Below are 21,644 nucleotides of genomic sequence, written 5' to 3'. Positions count from 1 at the left end.
AATCCCTTTTCTTGTTCATTTGTTGCAATACTTATGTCAGATCAATAAATGCTGGTGTTGATCTATCTAATAAATATATAGACACAGTAAAAATACTGATGTTGATCTATCTAATAAATATATGAAAATTTTGACTGAAGAAAAAGAATTTGCATGAACGTACGCTTTCAAGACAAGAGGGTGAAGAAATTAAATATTCTAATTTTATAAAATAAATAAATGTACATTTTCACGATCTAACTTTCCAACTTAAAAGGTCCAATAAATGTTGGATTTGTGTTAAAATTGAGTTTTAAATTTTAAATGTAAAAACAAACACAATATTCACAAGCTCAGTGATAAAACTTGTCCACGATTATGAAAACTTATTTTCATTCATAAAAAATAGCAATTGATTAATTCAACTGTCTCAAACAAAATATTATCTAAGATTTCAGCACTGCACTCATCTCTATTCCAAAGTTTATACATCGTGATATTCTTTTTCTGCTACCGTTAAACAAAATGGAAAATAAAAAATGGCAAAATTAAGGGGACTTGCAGCCTCTCTAGTGTGCCTAAAATGCCAAACATTTTATCACAAGACTAGAATACAAACTTCTCTTCCTCCGCAGTAGTATTGAGTAATCTATCTCCAATCTCCCTAAGAGCAGCAGCTGTGGAATCATTTATACCCAACAGATATTGCAAACGAGACAAATTCTCAGGAGTTGGATTACTCTTCAAGTATATGGTGTATAGATCAGAAAGCTCCTCTGGCACTTCCCATGAAACTGGCTGTGAGGGTACTGCTTTGTCACATGCCAGCAAGTCATTGAGTGAAGAAACCTGCACAAAAGAAAAGAAGCAATCACACATGATTATCCATGACAAACAAACGTAAAAAAGCTGTTTGAATAAGTGCAAGTTTTGTTTCACATTGGAGAATGGCTTTTTGATAAATTTTCGTGTTTGGTTTCCTGTTAAAGAAGAATTCAGAATTGATTCTAAGTCCAAAATTGACTCTAAGTTAAAGGACCTTTGAGTAATTTTTACGATGGATCTAAAATGTTGTACTTAAACATAAATCACATCACTTTCAAATCAATTTAACTAAAATCAATTCAATTTAAAATCAATTTGCCAATGCTTGTACAAACACGCACTAAGTGTGTTGGGACAAACATTTGCAAAATTGATTATGAATGAAGTAGATTTTGCATAATTGATTTTGAAGTGAAAAGATTTATGTTTGGAGGTTTTTTTTTAATGAAAGCAAGTTAATAATAAAACTTAACATAAACCTTTTTTATTCAACAGAAAAAGTTACCTAAAATTGCTTCAACTCAGAATCAATTTCTTAAAGTGAAACAAAAAATTTATGAACATTTACTTCACGTGATCTAGTATTTGAGTGTAATTTTAGATAATCCAGCATAAATCCAAACTAGTACTAAGTGAACATGAAGCTTTGAATATTACTTACCACTCCCTGCTGATTTCTCTGTCTTAGTAGAGAGACAGCCTGAATCAGAGAGTTGGATAGTCTACCCTTTGCAAGCTCATGAACAACACCTCGTGCCTTCTCTTTGTTAATGTTGAGATCTGACGGGATTTTTTCATATACTTCCTCAGTGTCAAACTCTCCAGTACCGGATGAGAAAATGTCATCAACAGTTTTTTTGAAGAGGGTCTCTCTCAAGTTCTCAGATACCATACTGTCTAAATCAACATCAGCTTCCTTAAGTTCCCTTATCTGCTTCATATTGAGCCTCCCTTGAGTTACAGCAGTTTCAATGGCAGCTGCCATTTTTGTAGTGGTTATACTCTTGATTATTTTCTGAGCATATTCTTGAGGTAAGCCTACTTGTTTCTGGAGGTTATTAAGCTGCTCCACCCTGGCCTTTGTCAACTGTCCATCGGCTAAAATTACCTCAGCCTGTTGCCTAAAAGCCTGCTCAGCTAGACCCCTGTGCACTTCCACTATTTCTTGACTACTCAATCCCAGGATCCCACCAAGCTGATTTAGAAGAAGATACTCAGAATCATCCTTCTTAGTAGTGATCTGAGCACCAAATGGAACCCTTGTCACTTCACCAGTTAGACAATAAAGTAAGTATGTCTTGTAAAGATCAGTCCTATCCCTTTCAGGAAGATCATCTTTCAGAGTAATTTCTGTCTGACCAGGTTTTCCCAACTTTTCCGTAAGTTCTTTATTTGGTCTTATTTTCTTGAGTGTCTGAAGTGATTCCCATTCTTCATCGTCAGTTTGTGTAATGTCCTCTTTCACAGGTTCTTCAGAGGAAATATCAGTTGACTCCCCTTTAATGTCCTCCACCAAATTAGTTACAACTAAGGTGTTGAAGGCTATCATCTTCTTCAGTTCTTTCGCAGACTCGGTACGATTTCCAGCTGCCCGTGCACGTTTTATGTAATTAATAAAAATCTTCCTTACCTATAATTCCAAAAAACCTCAGTGAAATTTAAACCTATTCAAATCTTTATAAATCACCATTGAGTTTCTGATAACTTGATACTCACCGCCTTGCTTGCAATAGACATAGCAACCTCCCTAGTAAGTCGCAGGCCATGTGCTGCTTTTCTTACTGATTTCTGGATTTCAGCATCATATCCATCAACCCCTGATGCAATTGCCTCCTTGACAACCTATAAAAGGAGAAACATGAATTAGTAATAACTCAACAAAATTTTGAACATCTTTGATGGAGATTGAAACAAGACTCATGATATATCAAAATAAAACAGACCCATTTCTTCACATATCGCTGCCATCAACTAAGCACTATAGAATCTAGACTTGTACAACTTTGATATAAGATAATCAAACCAATAAACAGATTTTATAGCAAGTAGATACAGGTCTACAAATTGAAAAGACAAAGCCCAAATAAATTACAAGCAGTTGAAAGTAACAATTCCAATAGATACACATTTTAGAAATTCTAGACAAAACCTAGCATGCAGAGTACAGAGTACAACAGTGTATCTTTCCTGTAAGATAAAAAAAAATGCAGTAGATTCATGGTCTCCATCTCCACACTACCAGTAAATGAAAGCATTATCAGGTTTATCAACACATTAAAATGTGACAGCTGTAACTTCTCATGCTACCAATATTCAAATAGAAAGTAGAATGAGTTTGATAACCATAGTTCCATAATCATCTTGAACCCATATTCATATGTAAAGCAATTTTAGTGTTCATCCATGTATTCATATTATCATTATCAGTTTGTTACAGTGCATGGATGGACCGCACTTCTGCATAGCAAGAAATATGTAATTTCACTAATTTGACACTTATGAAGGACCAAACAATTAGATAGGAAAAAGTAACGTTGACTACCTTTTCAAACAAACTGCCACAGATATCTGAATGAGCTGCTTCAACAATCTGTTGCGGTATGCAGAGCATTACACGCATCCTCAACAAAGCAGCAACATCCTCCTCATTGAGCTCCCCATCAGCTACACATCTCTGAAGCTTTTGCCGATAAATTTCTTAAAAATAATAAACTATCATTAGATTGTGTTATAACTAAATATATATATAAAAAAAAGTCACATCATGTAGAAAGGGTTTTACAAGTTTACATTTTACAACCTTAAGATTTAAGAATTGCACATAAATAAAAACCGACAGCACATAAAGTGTTCAATAATAAAGGCCTCAAATATAGTCAACTTCCAACTAACTGTAAACATGACGAGTTTTACCTTCATGAAGTTCACTGGCCTTTTGTGGATCAAAATGAAGTTCATCACATAGATTTTGAAGGAAGGCTGCTTTGCTATCAGCCATTTCTAACTCACCATCTGCAGCAGCCTGTGCAAGTCGTTTGCGATATACCTTCGACGTAACATCAAGTGAAATGGCCTCGGCTTCACGTTTACCCAGTCCGAATATATTTCGTAACTGATTTAGTGCAGCAAGCTGCAACGAATAATAAATATATTTAAAATATATTTTTTATTTTATATTAAAAAATAAGTGTTTTGACAGATCAAGTTTCATATCTTATATCAATAAGAACTCTTTAGTAATGGATATCATGGTTTTCGAGACACTGTTGTGTCTTTGCTTATCTGAATGTTGACTCATTAAAGGAAGATTAGAGAACATATGCAACTATATTCAAAGGGGAATCGTATGCTAGTACATCTTAACAGTCAACAAATCACCTGACCTAAAAGCTTTAAGTTGTTAGTGTTAAGCAAGGAGACAGGACATTGTTTTATAACACTAAAAAATGCTTCAATAAGTGAAAATTCATTAGGCTTGATACAGTAAACAAATACCCTTGTACTGAAAATAATATACTGCCCTAACTGAAATATTAAAAATAAGAATAAGAGCAATATGGATATGGTAGCATGCACTGAACAGCCTGTTCAATCATGATTTGGCAATTGGTACTACATCAAAAAGAAAGATAAAACATAAGAAACAATAAAGAATAACTAAGGCTAAACTGCTAGGTTTCAATCTCTATTATACCCATGGGAAGTGAATACTCCAATATGATATAAATAGCTGCTGAATACTCCAATTTTTTTAGAAAATATACTATTCAATCACTACATACATCTGGAAAACACTAACCCAAACTCAACTTCAAAATATATTAGAATATTGAGAAAACACATCTTAAGAAGTTCACAGTTCATATCCAATTGTCTTGGTTATTTACCTTATCATCTTCCATGCGCCCACCAGACAAAGCATCTGAAACATATGCCCTGTAAAGGAGTTTCAAGTCCTCTATTTTTCTGTCACCATCATACTCTCCACCTATGCCAAAAATGAATTGTGGTAAACTTCAAGAATTAAGATTAAAAAGAGAAAAGAACATGTTATACACACACACACACACACACACACACACACACACCTAGTCACAGACACTTACCCACTAAAGAAATTGGACCAACACCACGAGCAAAGCGATCCACATCTGGATGATTCTTAAATGAGATGAGTAAATTATTAAATGCCAATACCTTATCCAGCTCTGCAATTGCCTGCGTAGCTCCAGGACTGAAACTTACAGATGATCAGATATGGCAAATTCTATTTTTGTAAAAATTAAGAAATGAATAGTAACACTAATGAAACAAATGGCAAGAAAAACATGCCCAGAATTCAAAATTTAATACTTAAAAAAAAGAATACTTAGAAAAACCATGAATCTTACACTGCTTTGGTGCGAGATTTAAGTATTCTATTTGCCTCTGAAATATTTTCCTCAACCAATTTCCTTGTGTGATCTCTAAACAAGTTCTCAGCAAGCTTCAATGAAAATTTCCTTTAATTAATAAAAAGATTATACTATACCAAGGAACTATTTGATGGCAAGACAAAGACAGGGATTTAACCCAGAGAAGTTGAAAGTTATGAAAGAAGAAATAATGAAAATGAACCTCATCAGAAAGGCGACATAATTGTTGTTCTTTTCTTAGTGCAACAAGTTTTTCTGCATCAATATCTGGCAAGAAATCATTGGTTAACACTTAGGAAATAAACCTGATTTAAAACTTCTAAAAATTGCTATAGAAAGAATTTGTTAGTTTGGATGATAGTAATTCTAGAGAATTACAGAACAAAATCCAGCATACTAGATGAGTACAAGCAAAATTTAAAGGCTTTATTTAATAAGAAATGCATGCACAATTACAAAACAAGATTATCATTTCCAATCATTTCTCCAGTAATATAGTAGTATGAAGTTATGACAACTTCTCGAGGAGTAAATGTGAGTTAGTTGATCAACTTTGTTACAGTAAGAGCAAACAAGGACCAAGAGGAATTACTGACTACACAATTACCTCTGCCAACTGATTTCAGCTTGGAAGCAAACAATCGCTGCGCATTGTCACGTACAGCTACTTCAATCTGGTAAATAGATTATAGTTAACTAGTCAAATGAAAAATAACAAAAACACTAAGATAAGAAATGACAATGAGAACATATAAGAATTATTAAGAAATGCTGCCAGCATGTCACTGATCACAAACATGGCAAAATGCATTTTGTGCAGCAAATTAGGTCTTCCCTTTTTGAGCAAATGCCTATAAATAGTCATAAACCTATGCTCCAAATCTCTCATCCTAATTGCATATTAATATCACGTTGCACAAGCTAGGCATACCAGTTAACCAATAAGAAATAAATACCTGGGAATCGGTGACCTTGAATACACGCTTCCAAGGTAGAAGGAAAGACGATGCATCTCCAAATACAAGATTTGACACATATATCAACTTTTGAAATGCCTGCACTGGAGACTCTAACAATGGTCAAGCTCCAAGTATCCATTATTCATCTAAAACCCATGATGCTATTGCAAATTTGCAACCAATCAGTTAAGATAACATCACAACACAACAAACTTACCCGACGTTGCTCAACATCAGCATCACGATCCCCAACTTCCAACCTTTGCCTGAAAAATTTCCTCCCAATCTAGGGAGTCAACAAGCACCAAACCAGTAAGACACGGAACTGCTTTCACTCCTCATAATAAACATACACACTCGATCTACTCTGGTAATCAGGTGTATATATATACACAACAAACACAAAAAATACCTCCATGTGCATAGCAGCAGCATCCGGGTCATCAATTCCCAAAGAATTTTTGAAGCTGACAATCCTATCAACCTCATCACCTTTAAGTTCCTCACCACCAGGAGGAAGCACAGAAGATACAAACCTGAACAACACGTTATGCCACAAATCAATCTTTCAATTATAAAATTAAACAGCCAAATCATCATAACACATTATCACTACACAAATGCAAGTAACAAATAATAACTCGTTACCAGTACAACAACAACAATAATAATAATTTGTCACTCACTCGGAATATATATGACAAATCTCAGTTTTGAATGCCTCATCTTGCTTGCTCACACCATACCTGAAAAATTAACCATTTCAAAACCAAACACTCAAATTAACAAAGAAAAAAAAATGAACAGTTATTATTATTAGAAATTGAAACTAAAAACTAACTTGGACGCAATGGCCTCAATCTCTTCCTTCTTCAGCTTCGAAGGGTCGTCGAACGCGGCGACGTAGTTGTGCAAATTCACGGCGGCGACTTGCGGAGCAGCCGCGTTCAGAGCGTACGCCGCAGCACCGCCGGCCGCGCCGAGGGCGACAGCTCCACCGAGCGCAGCGTAGCGGCTTCCGCCGAAGCGGGAGCCGAGGCCGTATCCAGCCGCCGCGGCGCCGGCGACGATGACGGCGGAGGTGGCGAGCCTGGCCGGCGGCGAGAGCTTGTCGACGAGGACATCGATTCCCTTGAGGTCCTTGGGCGGTCGCTGCGGCGGCGGAGGTGGCGGAGGAGGGGGGGAGGAGGCGGCGGAGGAGGAGGAACAGCGAGGGAGGGAGACTTTAAAACGACGCCGTCTGGTGTGGAAGGGAGAGGGTAGGAGGAGAGGACGGTGGGTGTGGGAAGGGGTGAGTGTGGAAGGGTTCATGGTTGAGACGACGTCGTAAGGTTGCGGAGAGTAGAGAAGAGTGGAGTGGTTGTTATTATAGGGTTTAACGAAAAAACTAAAGAGGAAGAAGATGATAGAGCCTCTTTGTAGATTGTAGATAACGTCGTTGTTCTTGGGTTGGGTTGGGTTGGGTTAATGCTAAATGGTACACGTGGGTGATAGAGAAATAATTAAAACTTGTGGGCATTCTTTGCTATTATGATAGACTTTGGTCATTACAGACTAAAATTAATTTTGTCTCGAAATTTTAGTGTAAATTTAAAACAAATGTTTATATAAAAAACAGATAAGATTTATTTCTTAAAAAAAACATCAAAATTATTTTTAAAATAAAATAAATCTACTCAAGTAATTAAGAAGAGGTAGTTTTTATTCTTAAAAATCCTTTGACTTGATTGGGTCCTTGTTGAATTGTTGGGGGCATTCTACTCAGAGCTGTGAAGTGCGAAGATGGCTACATGGTGTATGCGAGCCCCACTGTTTCCTTTGCTAAAAAAAGCTCCCTTTATTACAGGGAAGAGAAGGAGAAGGACATGGTTCCATTGTTGCTCTTCTCCGCAGGCATGGCAACCTTCTCGTAAGAAAAAAGTCGCTATGCTTGTCGCCTATGTTGGCACCAATTACCGAGGTAGGTCCCATTTGCTGTTGTTGTCTTTGTTCAAAGTCCCAGCATCCTTGTACACAGATACTCTTATGTCTCATGTCTAATATCTTTTTTGTTCACTCTTCATTCAGGTCTCCAAATGCAGCACGATGAACATTCACTCTCAAGTACGCTTCTAGTATTGTTTTTTGGAGTCTAAGATGTTTGTAGAAATGCCAACCTGTTGGGGGAATGAAAATTAGTTTTTTTAAAATTGGATATAATGAAAATTAGTAAAAACTTGTTAATTTTTAAATCTTTTTATTATTTGTGAAGCAGTTACTCTGTTCAGTCTGTTGTCTCCACATTAGTGAATAGAAGTATTATTGTCTGTTCTTCTGGTATATTGTAGAGTACAAATGTGTTTCAATCTGCATTGTTAGCAAGGCTTTAAATTGCAGTCACGGTCACCGTTTCATCGCGATAATTGATGTTGGGGGAAATTGCGGTGTGGTAACCCCAAAAGCATCGATGTTGCGGCTGAAATTGTGACCGCTGGCCTTTTCTAAAACCTTGATTGTTAGATTGGATGGTCTGTTTTTAATGTGTTGGGATTTTAAAAAAATGTAGCTATTGAAAAAGAACTAGAAACTGCCATATTCAAGGCTGGTGGGATTCGTGAAAGTAATTTTGGGGATCTGCAGAAGATTGGATGGGCTAGAAGCAGCCGGACTGACAAAGGAGTAATTTGTGATTGCATTGTTTTGATTTGTATTGATTGCTGTTCTGATTTTTAGTGCACATGCGGCCAGGATGTGATTGCTTATGCCATCTTATTTGTTGTTGTGTATATATTAGGTTCACTCTCTTGCTACAATTATATCCTTTAAAATGGAAATCCCGGAAAATGCGTGGAACGGAGACCCTTATGGCTTTGGCCTTGCAAATTATGTTAACTCCTATCTTCCCTTTGATATTAAAGTTATTAGCATTTTGCCCTCACAAAGGTAAGGCGAAATCTTGCTTGTTATTCTTAATATGGAGTAATCCTTGAAGTGTTACGTCTGTTGTGAAAATTTTAATTTTTAATGATAATGTACTGTGTATTTATATTTCAATTTTTAATCTAGACTTCTAAGCTTCTGATGCTCTTTGGTCCTGTAGTGGTCTCAAATTGTTTGATTTTGTGTCTTGGACCCAGGAGCTTTGATCCCAGGAAGGAATGTATTTTGCGGAAGTATTCCTACCTCCTCCCTGCTGAAATTATTGGTATTCAAAGCCATTTCAGCGATGAAGTTGATTACCACATATCAGAGTTCAATGATATTCTTAATGTATTTGAGGTGTGGTATTCTTCTTGTCTTCCCTCTCCCTATCCATTTCATCAAAAGCCTCCATTTATTTTGGTTCTTAATTACTAATTGCATCAGTTATGAACATTTTTTGTTTTCTTGATATTAGTTAATTTTGGATGGTTCATGCATGTATTTATGTATCACATTATTGTCTTTGTAACAAATAAATTGTATAGACCCAAAAGTCAATATAAAAGGATTACACAAACAAGATGTTAACTGGTTATTCCTCTTGCAGTTATCAGTTTAAGTACATGATTTTTTAGTTAGGCCGTGGATGCTGAATGACTGTACTTCCTGGAAATGTGCTATAAGTTTTAGATTTATGACTAAATTAGGGTCATATTTTCTGATATTTTGTGTTGTTTCTCTGGTGTTTTCGGACATGGTTAGCTGGAGCATATTGGCATTTGTGATGTTAGATGTCAGTTACTATCTATTATTGCCTTTAATAGGGGATACATCCTTTCCATAATTATACGGCTAGGTCCAAGTACAGGAAACAATTTCCTAATAGGCAGTCATCATCAAAGAGTGGCACATCAGCAAGGGAGAGTTTGTCATATGAGTCTGAATGTGAGTACAGTGACGGGGAAGAAAACTCTGAAACTGATGAGGCATATACAGAAAATATAGTGTGCCAAAGCCAGAAGTTTTCAGAAACTCATCATTTTGCTGAACCTGTTGTTGGCTCTAGCAATAAGAATGGAAATGGTTTGCATGACCAAGACTCTAGATTGGTTGCTCGTGCAAGATGGTTATATGAACCTGATGAAGCAGACAGATTAAGTGCTTCCCATTTCAGAAAAGTTTTTCAGTGTTCCTGTGGAAAACTGGAAACATCACTGGGATATAATTACATAGAGATCTCCATCCAGGGAGAGTCCTTCATGTTACATCAGGTATTTCATTTTTCTTTCCCCATATATCATTCCTTAAATTTTTTATCCACAGAGAATACTCCAGGATTAAGGAGCACATGCACAGAACTAGCATGCCTATTTTGCTGTAAACTTTTTATACATTAATTATGGGGAAAATCTGGATTATTTTACTCCCTTCGATCCTAACAATTTATCACCACAGTACTTAATCAAGTTGAATTTATTTCCACGTTGGAAACTTCAGCGAAATTATTTGAATACTTAATATGATTGTTGATATTGTGACAATGATCAATTTATGTATACTATTGCAACAAATCTCCCTTCTCATTTGTTACAATATCTTGTTATTCAGTAATGATCATGTTTGACAATACTAACTTCTATTTTTTTGTTTTAGACATGTCCCGATCTGTCAATCCTTAGATTAGTTCATCCACTGTCATTTTGCTTGCCTTTTTCGTATTGAATTAAATTGGTATTACTATTACATATATTTTGTTGCCTTGTTTTTCATAAGCATCATGATTTGACTTTTTATACTCACCAGATAAGAAAAATGGTTGGGACAGCTGTGGCAGTAAAACGCAAGGCACTGCCAAAAGATATTATAAAGCTGTCACTGACAAGGTTCTCGCGGATTATTCTACCCCTTGCACCTTCAGAAGCTCTGATATTAAGGGGAAACAGATTCTCAATAAGAACACGACCAGGAAACATAACAAGGCCTGAGATGCAGACAATAGTTAAATCAGAAGAAATTAAGAAGGCAGTTGATGATTTTTACACATCAGTTATGCTACCTCAAGTTTCAAAATTATTGGACCCATCAAGATCTCCTTGGGATGAATGGATTGAGAAGCTGGATGCTCACACAAGCATACCAAATGATCAGTTGGATGAGGTCAGGAAGGCTTGGAATTTGTTTAAAGAAAAATTTGAAACTACAACTAGCACTCATCCATGATAAAGTGAAGGAAAAAAGGTGATGACTGCTTTTCCTATTCTGAACTTGGTTGCTTTAACATGCCTTTATTAAAATTTCCATTGGATAATACATTTATTCTTTTATTTTGCAATTTCCAAAAAGATAGGTGGGTGTAATTACCTCTTGCTATCATATGGAGAAGGAATTCATTCTTATATTTATTCTGATCACTCTTATATTTTTTTCTTATCCTTTTCATCAGTTTTTTTCTAAAATTTTTCAATTAATATGCCTTAATTAAAGCTTCCAATGGCTAGCACCTGCATTTTTTAATCTTTCCTTTCTGTTCTGTGAAGAAGGAATGCATTCATACCTTTGTTCTGATTGTCCTGCACTGTGCAAGTTTGAAGGGTAAACAGAATTTGGAATTTATTCAGCCTACCTAGTCTACAATGGACAATCATGCTTGCTCAATACTTGGTAGTTATGGAAGAATTTGGCTTGAAAGATGTGTTTTAATTATTAATTAATTGGCTTGAATGGCCAGCAAACATGATTCCTCAAGAATTCAACAAATTCAACATCCAAGCAGGATAGTACAACTTCAGAGGCTGACAAAATTTCACTAGTCAACAATACCTCAGCTTCAGCTTCCACAAACAGCTACAATATTGAATAATATTTCCAAATTGGGTTAGAATGTTAGAGATGGGGGTAGGCTTCTGAGTTGCTACATGCAATCATTTACCCTCTGAAACTGAAACGGATGTATACTTTCCATATCACACTGTCATTCTTACATTATGCTTAAAATATACCATAGATATGTCATATTGTCATTCTTAAAATATTTTATTCTTAAAATGTATGCATCTTGTTAGTACAAGTTACAAATTAATTCTTTTAAGTCATCTTTAACTGTATAATCTTATACATACACAACTTCTAGATCTCTCTTATTTCAGTGTGATTCGTTTGAGGTATTACACTATGCGAGCTTTATATTCGGTGCAAAACACTCACAATCTTCTAAGGATAAAAATTATTGTTTTCTTTTTTAAAAGAACAAAAATGTTGATCGATTTAATGCATGTTTAGATTATTGGTTGTAAAAGTATCGCAAGTCTTGTTTCTCCAAAACTGAGTTTTCAAGCAAAATTTAACATGTTTAGATACAAGGCTAAAAGTCTTTATGAGTTTGAGAGCTTTTCTACGGAAAAAAAAAATTATATTTCTCGTAAAGAATATCTTAAAAACACTTATATCTTATATCTTATATTCAAACAAGCTTGATATCTTTAGAGAGTAACTAAACATGAGTCCAAACTTATTTTACTCTTAATCCTAACACACCCAAAATCAGATTCATGGCCTAATTTCATGAATTAAATAATGATAATTGAGTATAACAAGGTAAGATTGAATCTAATGGTATCTTATTTGATTATTTCATATCTTAATATATGAGCAGCCTTATCATGATCTTTATGTTCAAAGATATACTTTCTAGCTTTCCTTTTATTGAAAGGTCGACTGGCTAGCGACAAGGGAAAAGGGTCGACCACCTTCCTTGGTGTCACTACCGAGTTTGAGTATGGTTATCAAACTCTCGAGTTAACTTGCTAACTCTTACAAGTTTACGAGTTCACTTGTCCTCTGTGAGTTGACTCTTGAGTAAACTCTTTTTTTAGTAGACTTGGGTAAACTCTATAAACTCTAAGTAAACTCGGTAGACTCTCGAGTTTACCACCTAGTCAACGAGTTAGCAAGTTAAAAAAATTAGACCAAAATGTAAGTCATTTTTTATTGTTTTCTAACTGTTTAGCATTCAACATATTTTTATTTAGTGTGTTATTCACAAATACAAATTTTCACCTTTAATAATAATAAATCCTTGTTTTCTAATAACATCAAACCCTCGATGGGAATGATCTACCACTACTATAACCTCTACAAGTTATTGTCTAGTAGTGATGTATTATTACTAGACTTGGTTATTTAAATATTCTAAACTTTATAATTTACTGTTTTGCTTTATTATATTGTTGAAATTTTTAATTAATATGTTATTTATATATATTTTGTTATTATTTTTATACGAAGTAGACTCTTACGAGTTTACGAGTTGAGTCTATGAAACTCTCACGAGTCTGCGTAAACTCTCAAGTTTAATAATCTTGAGTAAAGGTACTATAGTTCATGTTCCTATACGCGCCCGCACTTCAGAAAAATTCCTTACCCAGACCCCACACTCACACCCATGTGAACAGTAGGGGTGGGTAAGTGGGCTGGCCCATCCCGCGCAAGGTTCGCCTGCATAAATTCACATTGACAGCGGACCAAGCCAGCCCGCCCCGCATTCTTACAAGAACCTAATAAATTGATCCGTCCTCGTCCTGCGGACCCCGCGAGTCAAATGGACCGATCCGCGAGCTTAGTTTTAAAAGAATTCCGATTTCCAACAAAAATGCAACACAATCAAATTAAGTTCAACACAAATGTAAATAAAATCTCAACAATTGGTTAATTACATCAATAAAATAAATAATGTCGTAACAAAAGAAAATCCAAGCAATAAATCTAAAATATGAAACTTAAACAACTCCAACAACAAATGATTTCATATTTGAAGTAACTTGAGTCTTCTCCATCTCCACATCTTCATTTTCTTTTCCTAAAACTCAAAACAATAATAAATATTAGAATCAACTCAAGTTAAGTGATTAAAAGACAATAATTATTACACATTATTTACCTTACTCATCAAATCCTAGTAACTAATTTTTAGTACATATCAAGGCTTGCATGTTGTCAGCAAGAAGCCTAGTTCGATATTTGTTAAGCACCTTTGAGCCAATACTAAATGTTGATTCGAAAGCCGATTGTAGTTTGAATGCTTAAAATATCACAAGCCAACAATGAAAGATCTGAATTAAGCGGGATTCTCAAGGTGCTGTAGTTGGTGAAATTCTTAAACCATGGATTAAGCGGGCTTGCAGGCAACCTGCGGACCCCGGGACCAAACCCACACAGTTCGGGTTAAGCGGGGCGAGCCCAAAAATATTGCATAATTATGGACTATTTAAAAAAAGTAGTCTGTTACCCGCGCGAATTGCAGGCCAGTCTATGGACCCGAGTTCGTTTACCCAGTGAATAGTGATTTTAATACCACACTTTCAAAAAATAATCTCCATATTGATATCCATTACCGACACTTTAATTAATTATAAATGATTGATAAATAAAATGTTAATTAGAATGCAATAGTAATTAAATTAAAAACTATATTAAGAGTAATTCCTAATTAATTAACAATTTTACTCAATATCAAAATTAAACACACACTGAAATGGTAAACCAGATTCCACAGTGACAATAAGGGTCAAACTCAAAACATGTACTTATTATTGTAAGCCCCGACATTCTCTTCAATTCCTAACGATACAACAAAAATTTTAGAGTGATATTTGCACTATTTAACGTGAGCATACCACGAACATGTTATTTATGTTGGCAGTGCGTAACAGATAGAATTCAAAGAAAGAGTTGAAAATGGCGAGTAGCTGTGTTTCTTCTTCGCCTCACTTTCTTTCAATTCCAACTCGTGTAAGAGATAACAGAAGAATATCCACTTTGGTGGCAATGCTATTCCCTTCTTCTTCTTCTTCATTTCCATTTCTGCTTCTTCCTCCAACACTCCTCAAATGCTTCTGTGCTTCCACTTCCACTCAGTCCCTTCCAACCCCTTCTGAAAAGTGGGAACCTTTCCTCAAGAAAAAGGTTGTAATGAGAGTTGGATATGTTGGGACCGATTTTAGAGGTCACTCCCCACAACCCTTTTCTTTGTTCATTCCAAATTTCATTTCTTTTTTGAAATTCGAGCTAATTTGATTTTGTGGGATTATTTGCAGGTCTGCAGATGCAACGAGATGAACACAGATTATCCAGTAAGAACATTTTTCTCTGTTATATTGTTTGTTGATTATGGTAGAAAGTGACCTGTTAGAATTTCAGTTTTGTTTAAAATGATGAAGATGGATATTTAGCCTTGTTTATTTTTACTTCTGGGAAATGCACAATTCATTTTATTTTATAGTGTTCCCCTTTATCCAAACAGGACTTTAGTTCTATACGAATGTTGGCTAATGTTTTGGTTTGGAATTTGGATTCATGTGGTGTTATGATCTGATAAGTATTGTCGTGAAATTCTAATTTGTGTTTGTTATGCGAACTTATTATGTTTTGTTTCCAAATAAACAAAGTTTGATACTTTAATGTAAACACTGACTGCTGGCATACACTTAAATCAGCTTAGCCCGTGTTAATCAATCGAGTGTTGCTAAAGCATTAGAATTTTGACATGATGTAGCTGTTGAGAAAGAACTGGAAACTGCAATCTTTACGGCCGGTGGCATGCGTGATAGTAATTTTGGGGACTTGAACAAAGTGAAATGGGGCCGGAGTAGCAGAACTGATAAAGGAGTGAGTAACCTTCTTGTTATTCCCTTAATCAATTGGTTGTTATTGTTTCTTTTTTTACATATCTTAATTTCTTTCCACTTTTATGATGTGCTTGTGCTAGGTGCACTCTCTGGCAACAATGATAGCCTTTAAGATGGAAATCCCTGAGAATGCATGGAAAGGTGATGACTATGGCATTGTGCTTGCAAACCGCATTAACTCTTATCTTCCTAATACTATCAGAGTTTTTAGCATACTGCCTTCAACGAAGTAAGATAGTCTCTGATTGGTTATATGTAAATTATTATGATTGATTTCGTGAGGTTTTTTTCATAATTGAATTTCTCCTCATATCTTGATTATCGAGTGGTAATACATACATGTATCTCTATAGATTAAATGAGCATTTTTTTTCTGCATCTCACTAATTATCCATTCGTAATAGATATTTTACAAGGAATGCTATTCTATTGTTTGTCACTAGGAAATTGATAAAGTAGAAAAATTAATTTCGAATTTACTACTCAACTAAGGTCTGCAAGGATATATGAGCTCTTATTTCAGAGCCTGATATGTACTGTAGCTAGCTCCAATCAGTTTGAAAATTAAAAGCCCCAATTTGTTTTACATGAAGACCTGCCTGTTTAATGTATGTATAAAAATGTTCAGATTAAAAAGGCCATCCATGGGATTATAACAACTACCAAAGCTTTTTCCCACTATGTGGGGATAGATATGATCCATGGGATTATGCACAAAAAAATATATTCATTTGGACTATTGGTTATGACTGGTGAATTTTCAGGTGGCTCATAAATTTAAAGTGTTCCTTGATTTTAACTACCCCTCTCGTACTGTTATTTGCAACTTCTTAGTTTTGGCTTGTTTTAGGAGATTTGATCCTAGAAGGGAGTGCAACTTGCGGAAATATTCTTATCTCCTCCCTGCTGGTATAATAGGAATCCAGAGTCATTTTAGCCAGGACGAAATTGATTTTCATATTTCAGAGTTCAACAGTATACTTAATGTTTTTGAGGTATACTCATTTTCATTTGTATTTGGTTTAGTTGTTGTTGCCGAATTATTCATTTGTCTTAATATAATTTACAAATTTAGTTTACTTCCGATAAACCTTAGTTAAGGTAGTGATCCCTCATCCTTCCTAATTGATTATAGTGAAAATGTGCGGCTTTTCCTGAAATGAATTCTCTAGTTTCATCTCAGTTTCTTCTAAGCATGCTCCTTACTGAATAATTTTTCTTTGTGGCTCTTTAAATTTATGTGCAAATTAAGTTTATTTCTTCTTTCCAAATAATAAACATGTTTCTAGGCTTGTTTTCTTCTACAAGATGTATACAATATGCATAATAATGATATGATGGTTTAAACCTTGAGCACTTGCATGCCTACACAAATTCTTCTTCACTAGCCCTCATTTAGTGTTTTTTTCTTTACATTTCCATTGTTGTCTCATTACATGAATTGGAAAATAAAATATTAAATATTGAAGAGATACTGTAGCTTTTATTCCCTTTATTTACAATTTCTATCAAGTACAGGTTCTAACTTTATTTTCTGTATTTTCTATCTGTACGAGCCTAACTTAACTGTGACTGGGGACTGTTTATGTATTGCTAACAAGGTAACAAGATCATGAATACATAATGTTTAAAATCAGGAATTTATTTACTTTTTTTTATCCGTTGATGTTATTATTGCAGGGAGAGCATCCTTTCCATAATTATACTGTTCGGTCTAAGTACAGGAAAAAATACCAAGTAAGGCAATCATCTGGAAATGATGTCATGTCAGATAGAATAGGATCATCTAGTTTGACATCAGCTTGTGAATCAGAGAGTGAGGAAGGTGATGATGATGATTTTGTGAGTGGCAGACCAACCACATTTAGTGACAAGGAAGAGAGCCACAAGCCTCCAGAGTCTAGTGAATCCAATGGCTTGAGTAGTCAAAACTCTAGTGTAGTAGTTCGTGCAAAATGGCTATATGAACCAGATGAGACAGATAGATTAAATGCTTCCCATTTCAGAAAGGTTTTTCGTTGTTCATGTGGGAAGTTGGAAACATCACTTGGATATGATTATATTGAGGTCCATATATGGGGGGACTCCTTCATGTTGCATCAAGTAAGTCTCAGTTGACTTTAACTCGTAAGAGTTTAATTTTGACATAAGTACATTATCATTTAATTATGGTTTTTCACGTTATTAAATAGTTTGACTATGATAACAATAACCTAGGAGGTCAAACTCTTAAAATTATGTGACACATGATTGGATAGTGTAAAGAAGTTTTAAATTGACAGAGGATAATAAATAGTCCAACATTTAGTTTTTCAAAATTGTTTTGTGGTTCAGTATGTTTATCTTTTATACAGTATGTTGATGGCCTTCTATTATTATAAAATTTATGTACATTATGACATAATTATGTTTTGTCATATCATTAAATAGTTTTACCATGATAACAACAACCTAGGAGGTCAAAATCTTATAATTAATTATGTGACGCATGATTAGATAATAGTGTAAAAAAGTTTTTGAATTGACAGAGGATAATAATTAGTCCAACACTCTAACTCCAACTTTTAATTTTTCCCTCAATTATAATTCTTTTTTCAAAATTGTTTTATGGTTCAGTATGTTTATCTTTAAAACAGTATGTTTATGGAAATTTTTCATTATATGCATTCAATACTTTTAGAGACATTTGACTTGTTAATTTGCAGACACATTCTTTGATTTGAAAGATATCGTGATTTGCCTTGGTTTGCTTCACATAATTTCTGTAATGTCAAAAGATACGTTCACTTTATCAGTGTTGATGAATTTGAAAGATACTAGGAAGGAAGTTGTTGTTAAACTAATTAAAATCTTCAACGATCATTTTATCAGTGTTGATGAATTAAATTAAACTGTTTATCTATGTACCTTGAGGTGCATGAAATAAGCCAGACTGCATCTAAAGCTCCTAAACAGTATTCTAATTCCCAGTGCTTAAGTACAGACATATATAGAGAGTAAAGACCATGTTGTTAGGTAACTAAAAGTCCACAACTAAAGAAAGTTCTTTGGGTGCATTTCTGTACAACCAACAAAAATATAGCTTTATGCATTTCATGGTTCTACTAGTTGAATGCACTCACATTAACCTTATTCACGCAATCACACTGACTGACTGAATGACTCATCAGATTCGCAAAATGGTTGGGACTGCTGTAGCTGTAAAGCGCAACTTAATCCCAAGAGATGCCATTTTGTTGTCACTCTCCAAGTTTTCGCGGATTGTCCTCCCCCTTGCCCCCCCAGAAGTTCTGATTTTGAGGGGAAATGCTTTCAAAATGAGAGCAAGTGCTGGAAACTTTACACGGCAAGAAATGGTGTCCATGGTTGAATCAGAACAAATTCTCGAAGCAGTTGACGAGTTCTACACATCTGTTGTGTTGCCTGAAGTATCAAAGTTCCTAGACTCATCAAACTCTCCTTGGGCAAAATGGGTTGAGAATTTGGATAAGTACTCAAGCATTCCAGATGCTGAGTTGGATGAAGTCAGAAAGGCTTGGAAGACATGGAAGGAAAATTTCAGGTTAAAGTCAGCATCAAAGGCATAGTGCATACATGTATTCAGTTATGGAATACTTGTGGGCAAACTTCACATCCTTTTCTTGTTCTGGTTGCTTGATAATATATTCATATCATTGAAGGGTGTCCTTATCATTTGCTAAGGGTGTAGGGAATGAAAATCATGCAACATTTTAGTCAAGTCAATTGAACACAGCTACATGTAAAGCTGTGTATATAATGAAGTTTTGTTTTCAATTGCTAAATGCTAACTAATTTCCTTTCAATAACAATGGGATGTAAAGAAAGGCTATGTGCATGGTTTGCAAGCCAATGCGCCACTCCATTTCCCTCTAGAATGGTATGGGTGATTCTAAATTTTCAGTTTATACCATATGTTGCATGCACATATTATATATATAAGAGATAAGAGATAACAACAAATGCAAGCCATGCATTCGCAAGGGGTAATACAATGGGAAGATAACTACAAAGCAGAAAACTAAGAACTACACAAGAGATCAACCACAAAAATCCTTCATCCAACACTCCCGCACATCAAGAGAAGGTCCAAGTGAGTTATTGGGAAAGCTGAGAATCATGCAACCCTTTTTTTTAGCCAAAAACAGTTACAGTGATTTGCTACTAAGTTGGATTCATGACAATACAACTTCCACTCACGATTCATAAGTGCTTTTATTCTAATGATAATGATAATCATGCATGCATGTTCTGTTTTATCTCTTCAATTCATTCTCATCCTATTGCTACAAACATGCAATAACTTTTAGGTTAAAATGTAATTTTTGTTATTTTGTTTAAATTCGCAAATTTAGTTCAAAAAGTTAAAATGTAATTTTTGTTCTTTTGTGTAAATTCGTAAATTTAGTTTTCTTAATTTTTAATTGAGATATTGAGATATTTTGTTTCCTATTTTTAAAAAATGTAATTTTAGTGTCTCCTATTTTTTATTTAGACATTTTATTCCTTATTTCTTAAAAGAAATCTACGATTTTAGTTTCCTTTTTCAATTTCAAACTTGATTATGTATTTTTTAATTTTTTTTAATAAATTAAGTTTATTAACAATTAAATAATTGGTTTCCAGAATACATAGATTAATGTTTAAAGTTAACCACAAATATTAAAATTATGAATTTTTTAAAAGTGAAGAACGAAATGTCTCAATTGGTGAAAATTGTTGTCACATTTTTCCGGTATGCATAAATATAATAATATAAATAACATTTTGTCATAACAAAAGTATTTTAATTATTTTGTTTCTCTTGAAGGTAAGTTTAATCATCACTTGGAACTGATATTTATGTACTAAAATAATTTTAATTCCATGCTATGTTGAGGAATTTCAATATTTTCTTAGTATTTAATTAACTGGAGGCATTATTATCACACGCAACAAGAAATTCGATCAAAGTATTATACATATATAGCCAAAAACATTGGAGAAGAACTATGCTAGCTTATTTATGGTGATCACAAGCAGAAAAAGGTTTAGAAGTGAAGAGATACTACATATATATTGAAGAACCAAACTTTATATTTATATATATAAGCTTATCAAGAATTTCTTCATGGCCATGAACCAGAGACCTTGCGTGGCGGTGGACGAAGTGGTTCTGTAATCGGGTCACCAGTTGAAGGAGGAGCTGGTGCACTGTTACAAAACAAGCCATATCTCATCACAACGTTCAACTTAGTTATTTATGGTTAATAAAAGTTTTATGTGTGTGTGTGTGTGTGTATATATATATATATATATATATATATATATATATATATATATATATATATATATATATATATATATATATATAAAAGCTTATTTTTTTTAACGCTTTAAGGAATTGAGAAAGAGTAAACCCTATTTTAGTTTCTGAGTTTGTGAGATGATGTCATATTAATTCCTAAAATTAAAAAAAAAATCAAATAAACTCTTGAAAAATTATTATTTTTTAGTTAGATTAGTTTTTGTCCTTATCTATGTATATTTCAGAAACCAAAACAACAATAATTTTAATTTCAGGAATTCATTTGATATTTTTAAACTTCAATAACTATTATAATAATGTTTTACAAATTCCAGAACTAATTAAAATGAGAATTTACTTGATTGCAAAAAGGGTCGTGAGAAAAGTAGTTACTTGGGAGCAACAGAAGGATTGACGAGAAGCATAGCCAGGAAGAACAGGACTTGAAGAAACCAAAAAAATTTCATGTTTGAATGTCTGTGAGGATGAGAAAATGTATGGAAGCAAGCCTTGCATGGGATGCACGGACTTCTTGTGTTTATATATACTAGTTTCCATCCCGTGCATGCACCGGTAT

General features: G+C 34.4%; 3 protein-coding genes across 6 annotated transcripts; 2 read left to right on the top strand and 1 right to left on the bottom strand.

Moving 5' to 3' along the window:
- Window positions 1-355: 355 nt before the first annotated feature.
- Window positions 356-7,624, bottom strand: LOC100810328 (protein TIC110, chloroplastic). The gene is made up of 15 exons (XM_003519232.5): window positions 7,020-7,624; window positions 6,865-6,924; window positions 6,591-6,714; window positions 6,396-6,464; window positions 6,176-6,274; window positions 5,827-5,893; window positions 5,422-5,486; window positions 5,196-5,290; window positions 4,911-5,038; window positions 4,692-4,792; window positions 3,718-3,934; window positions 3,347-3,501; window positions 2,521-2,646; window positions 1,466-2,434; window positions 356-828 (listed from the first exon to the last, which is right to left on the bottom strand). Exons 1-15 carry the CDS (start codon window positions 7,487-7,489, stop codon window positions 586-588), a joined length of 2,988 nt encoding a protein of 995 aa, XP_003519280.1. The 5' UTR covers window positions 7,490-7,624; the 3' UTR covers window positions 356-585.
- Window positions 7,625-7,880: 256 nt separating this feature from the next.
- LOC100776655 (putative tRNA pseudouridine synthase) lies at window positions 7,881-12,108 on the top strand. 4 transcript variants are annotated; one of them, XM_006575372.4, is made up of 8 exons: window positions 7,881-8,138; window positions 8,246-8,281; window positions 8,724-8,836; window positions 8,952-9,100; window positions 9,295-9,436; window positions 9,904-10,350; window positions 10,883-11,317; window positions 11,617-12,108. In XM_006575372.4, the coding sequence occupies exons 1-7, from the start codon at window positions 7,961-7,963 to the stop codon at window positions 11,297-11,299; spliced, it is 1,482 nt and encodes a 493-aa protein (XP_006575435.1). In that variant the 5' UTR covers window positions 7,881-7,960; the 3' UTR covers window positions 11,300-11,317; window positions 11,617-12,108. The 4 variants fall into 4 exon arrangements, with proteins under 4 accessions (XP_006575435.1, XP_006575438.1, XP_006575436.1 ...); XM_006575375.4 differs by having other exon boundaries at window positions 7,885-8,138; window positions 11,671-12,108; XM_006575373.4 differs by having other exon boundaries at window positions 7,885-8,138; window positions 11,620-12,108.
- A 2,595-nt stretch (window positions 12,109-14,703) lies between these two features.
- LOC100776123 (putative tRNA pseudouridine synthase) lies at window positions 14,704-19,557 on the top strand. The gene is made up of 7 exons (XM_003518286.5): window positions 14,704-15,080; window positions 15,172-15,207; window positions 15,630-15,742; window positions 15,843-15,991; window positions 16,613-16,757; window positions 17,443-17,865; window positions 18,933-19,557. The coding sequence occupies exons 1-7, from the start codon at window positions 14,813-14,815 to the stop codon at window positions 19,347-19,349; spliced, it is 1,551 nt and encodes a 516-aa protein (XP_003518334.1). The 5' UTR covers window positions 14,704-14,812; the 3' UTR covers window positions 19,350-19,557.
- The last annotated feature ends 2,087 nt before the right edge of the window (window positions 19,558-21,644 follow it).

This window comes from Glycine max, chromosome 2, assembly GCF_000004515.6.
Source record: "Glycine max cultivar Williams 82 chromosome 2, Glycine_max_v4.0, whole genome shotgun sequence".
Classification (NCBI taxonomy): Eukaryota; Viridiplantae; Streptophyta; class Magnoliopsida; order Fabales; family Fabaceae; genus Glycine; species Glycine max.
This window is presented reverse-complemented; position numbering and strand designations above follow the sequence as displayed.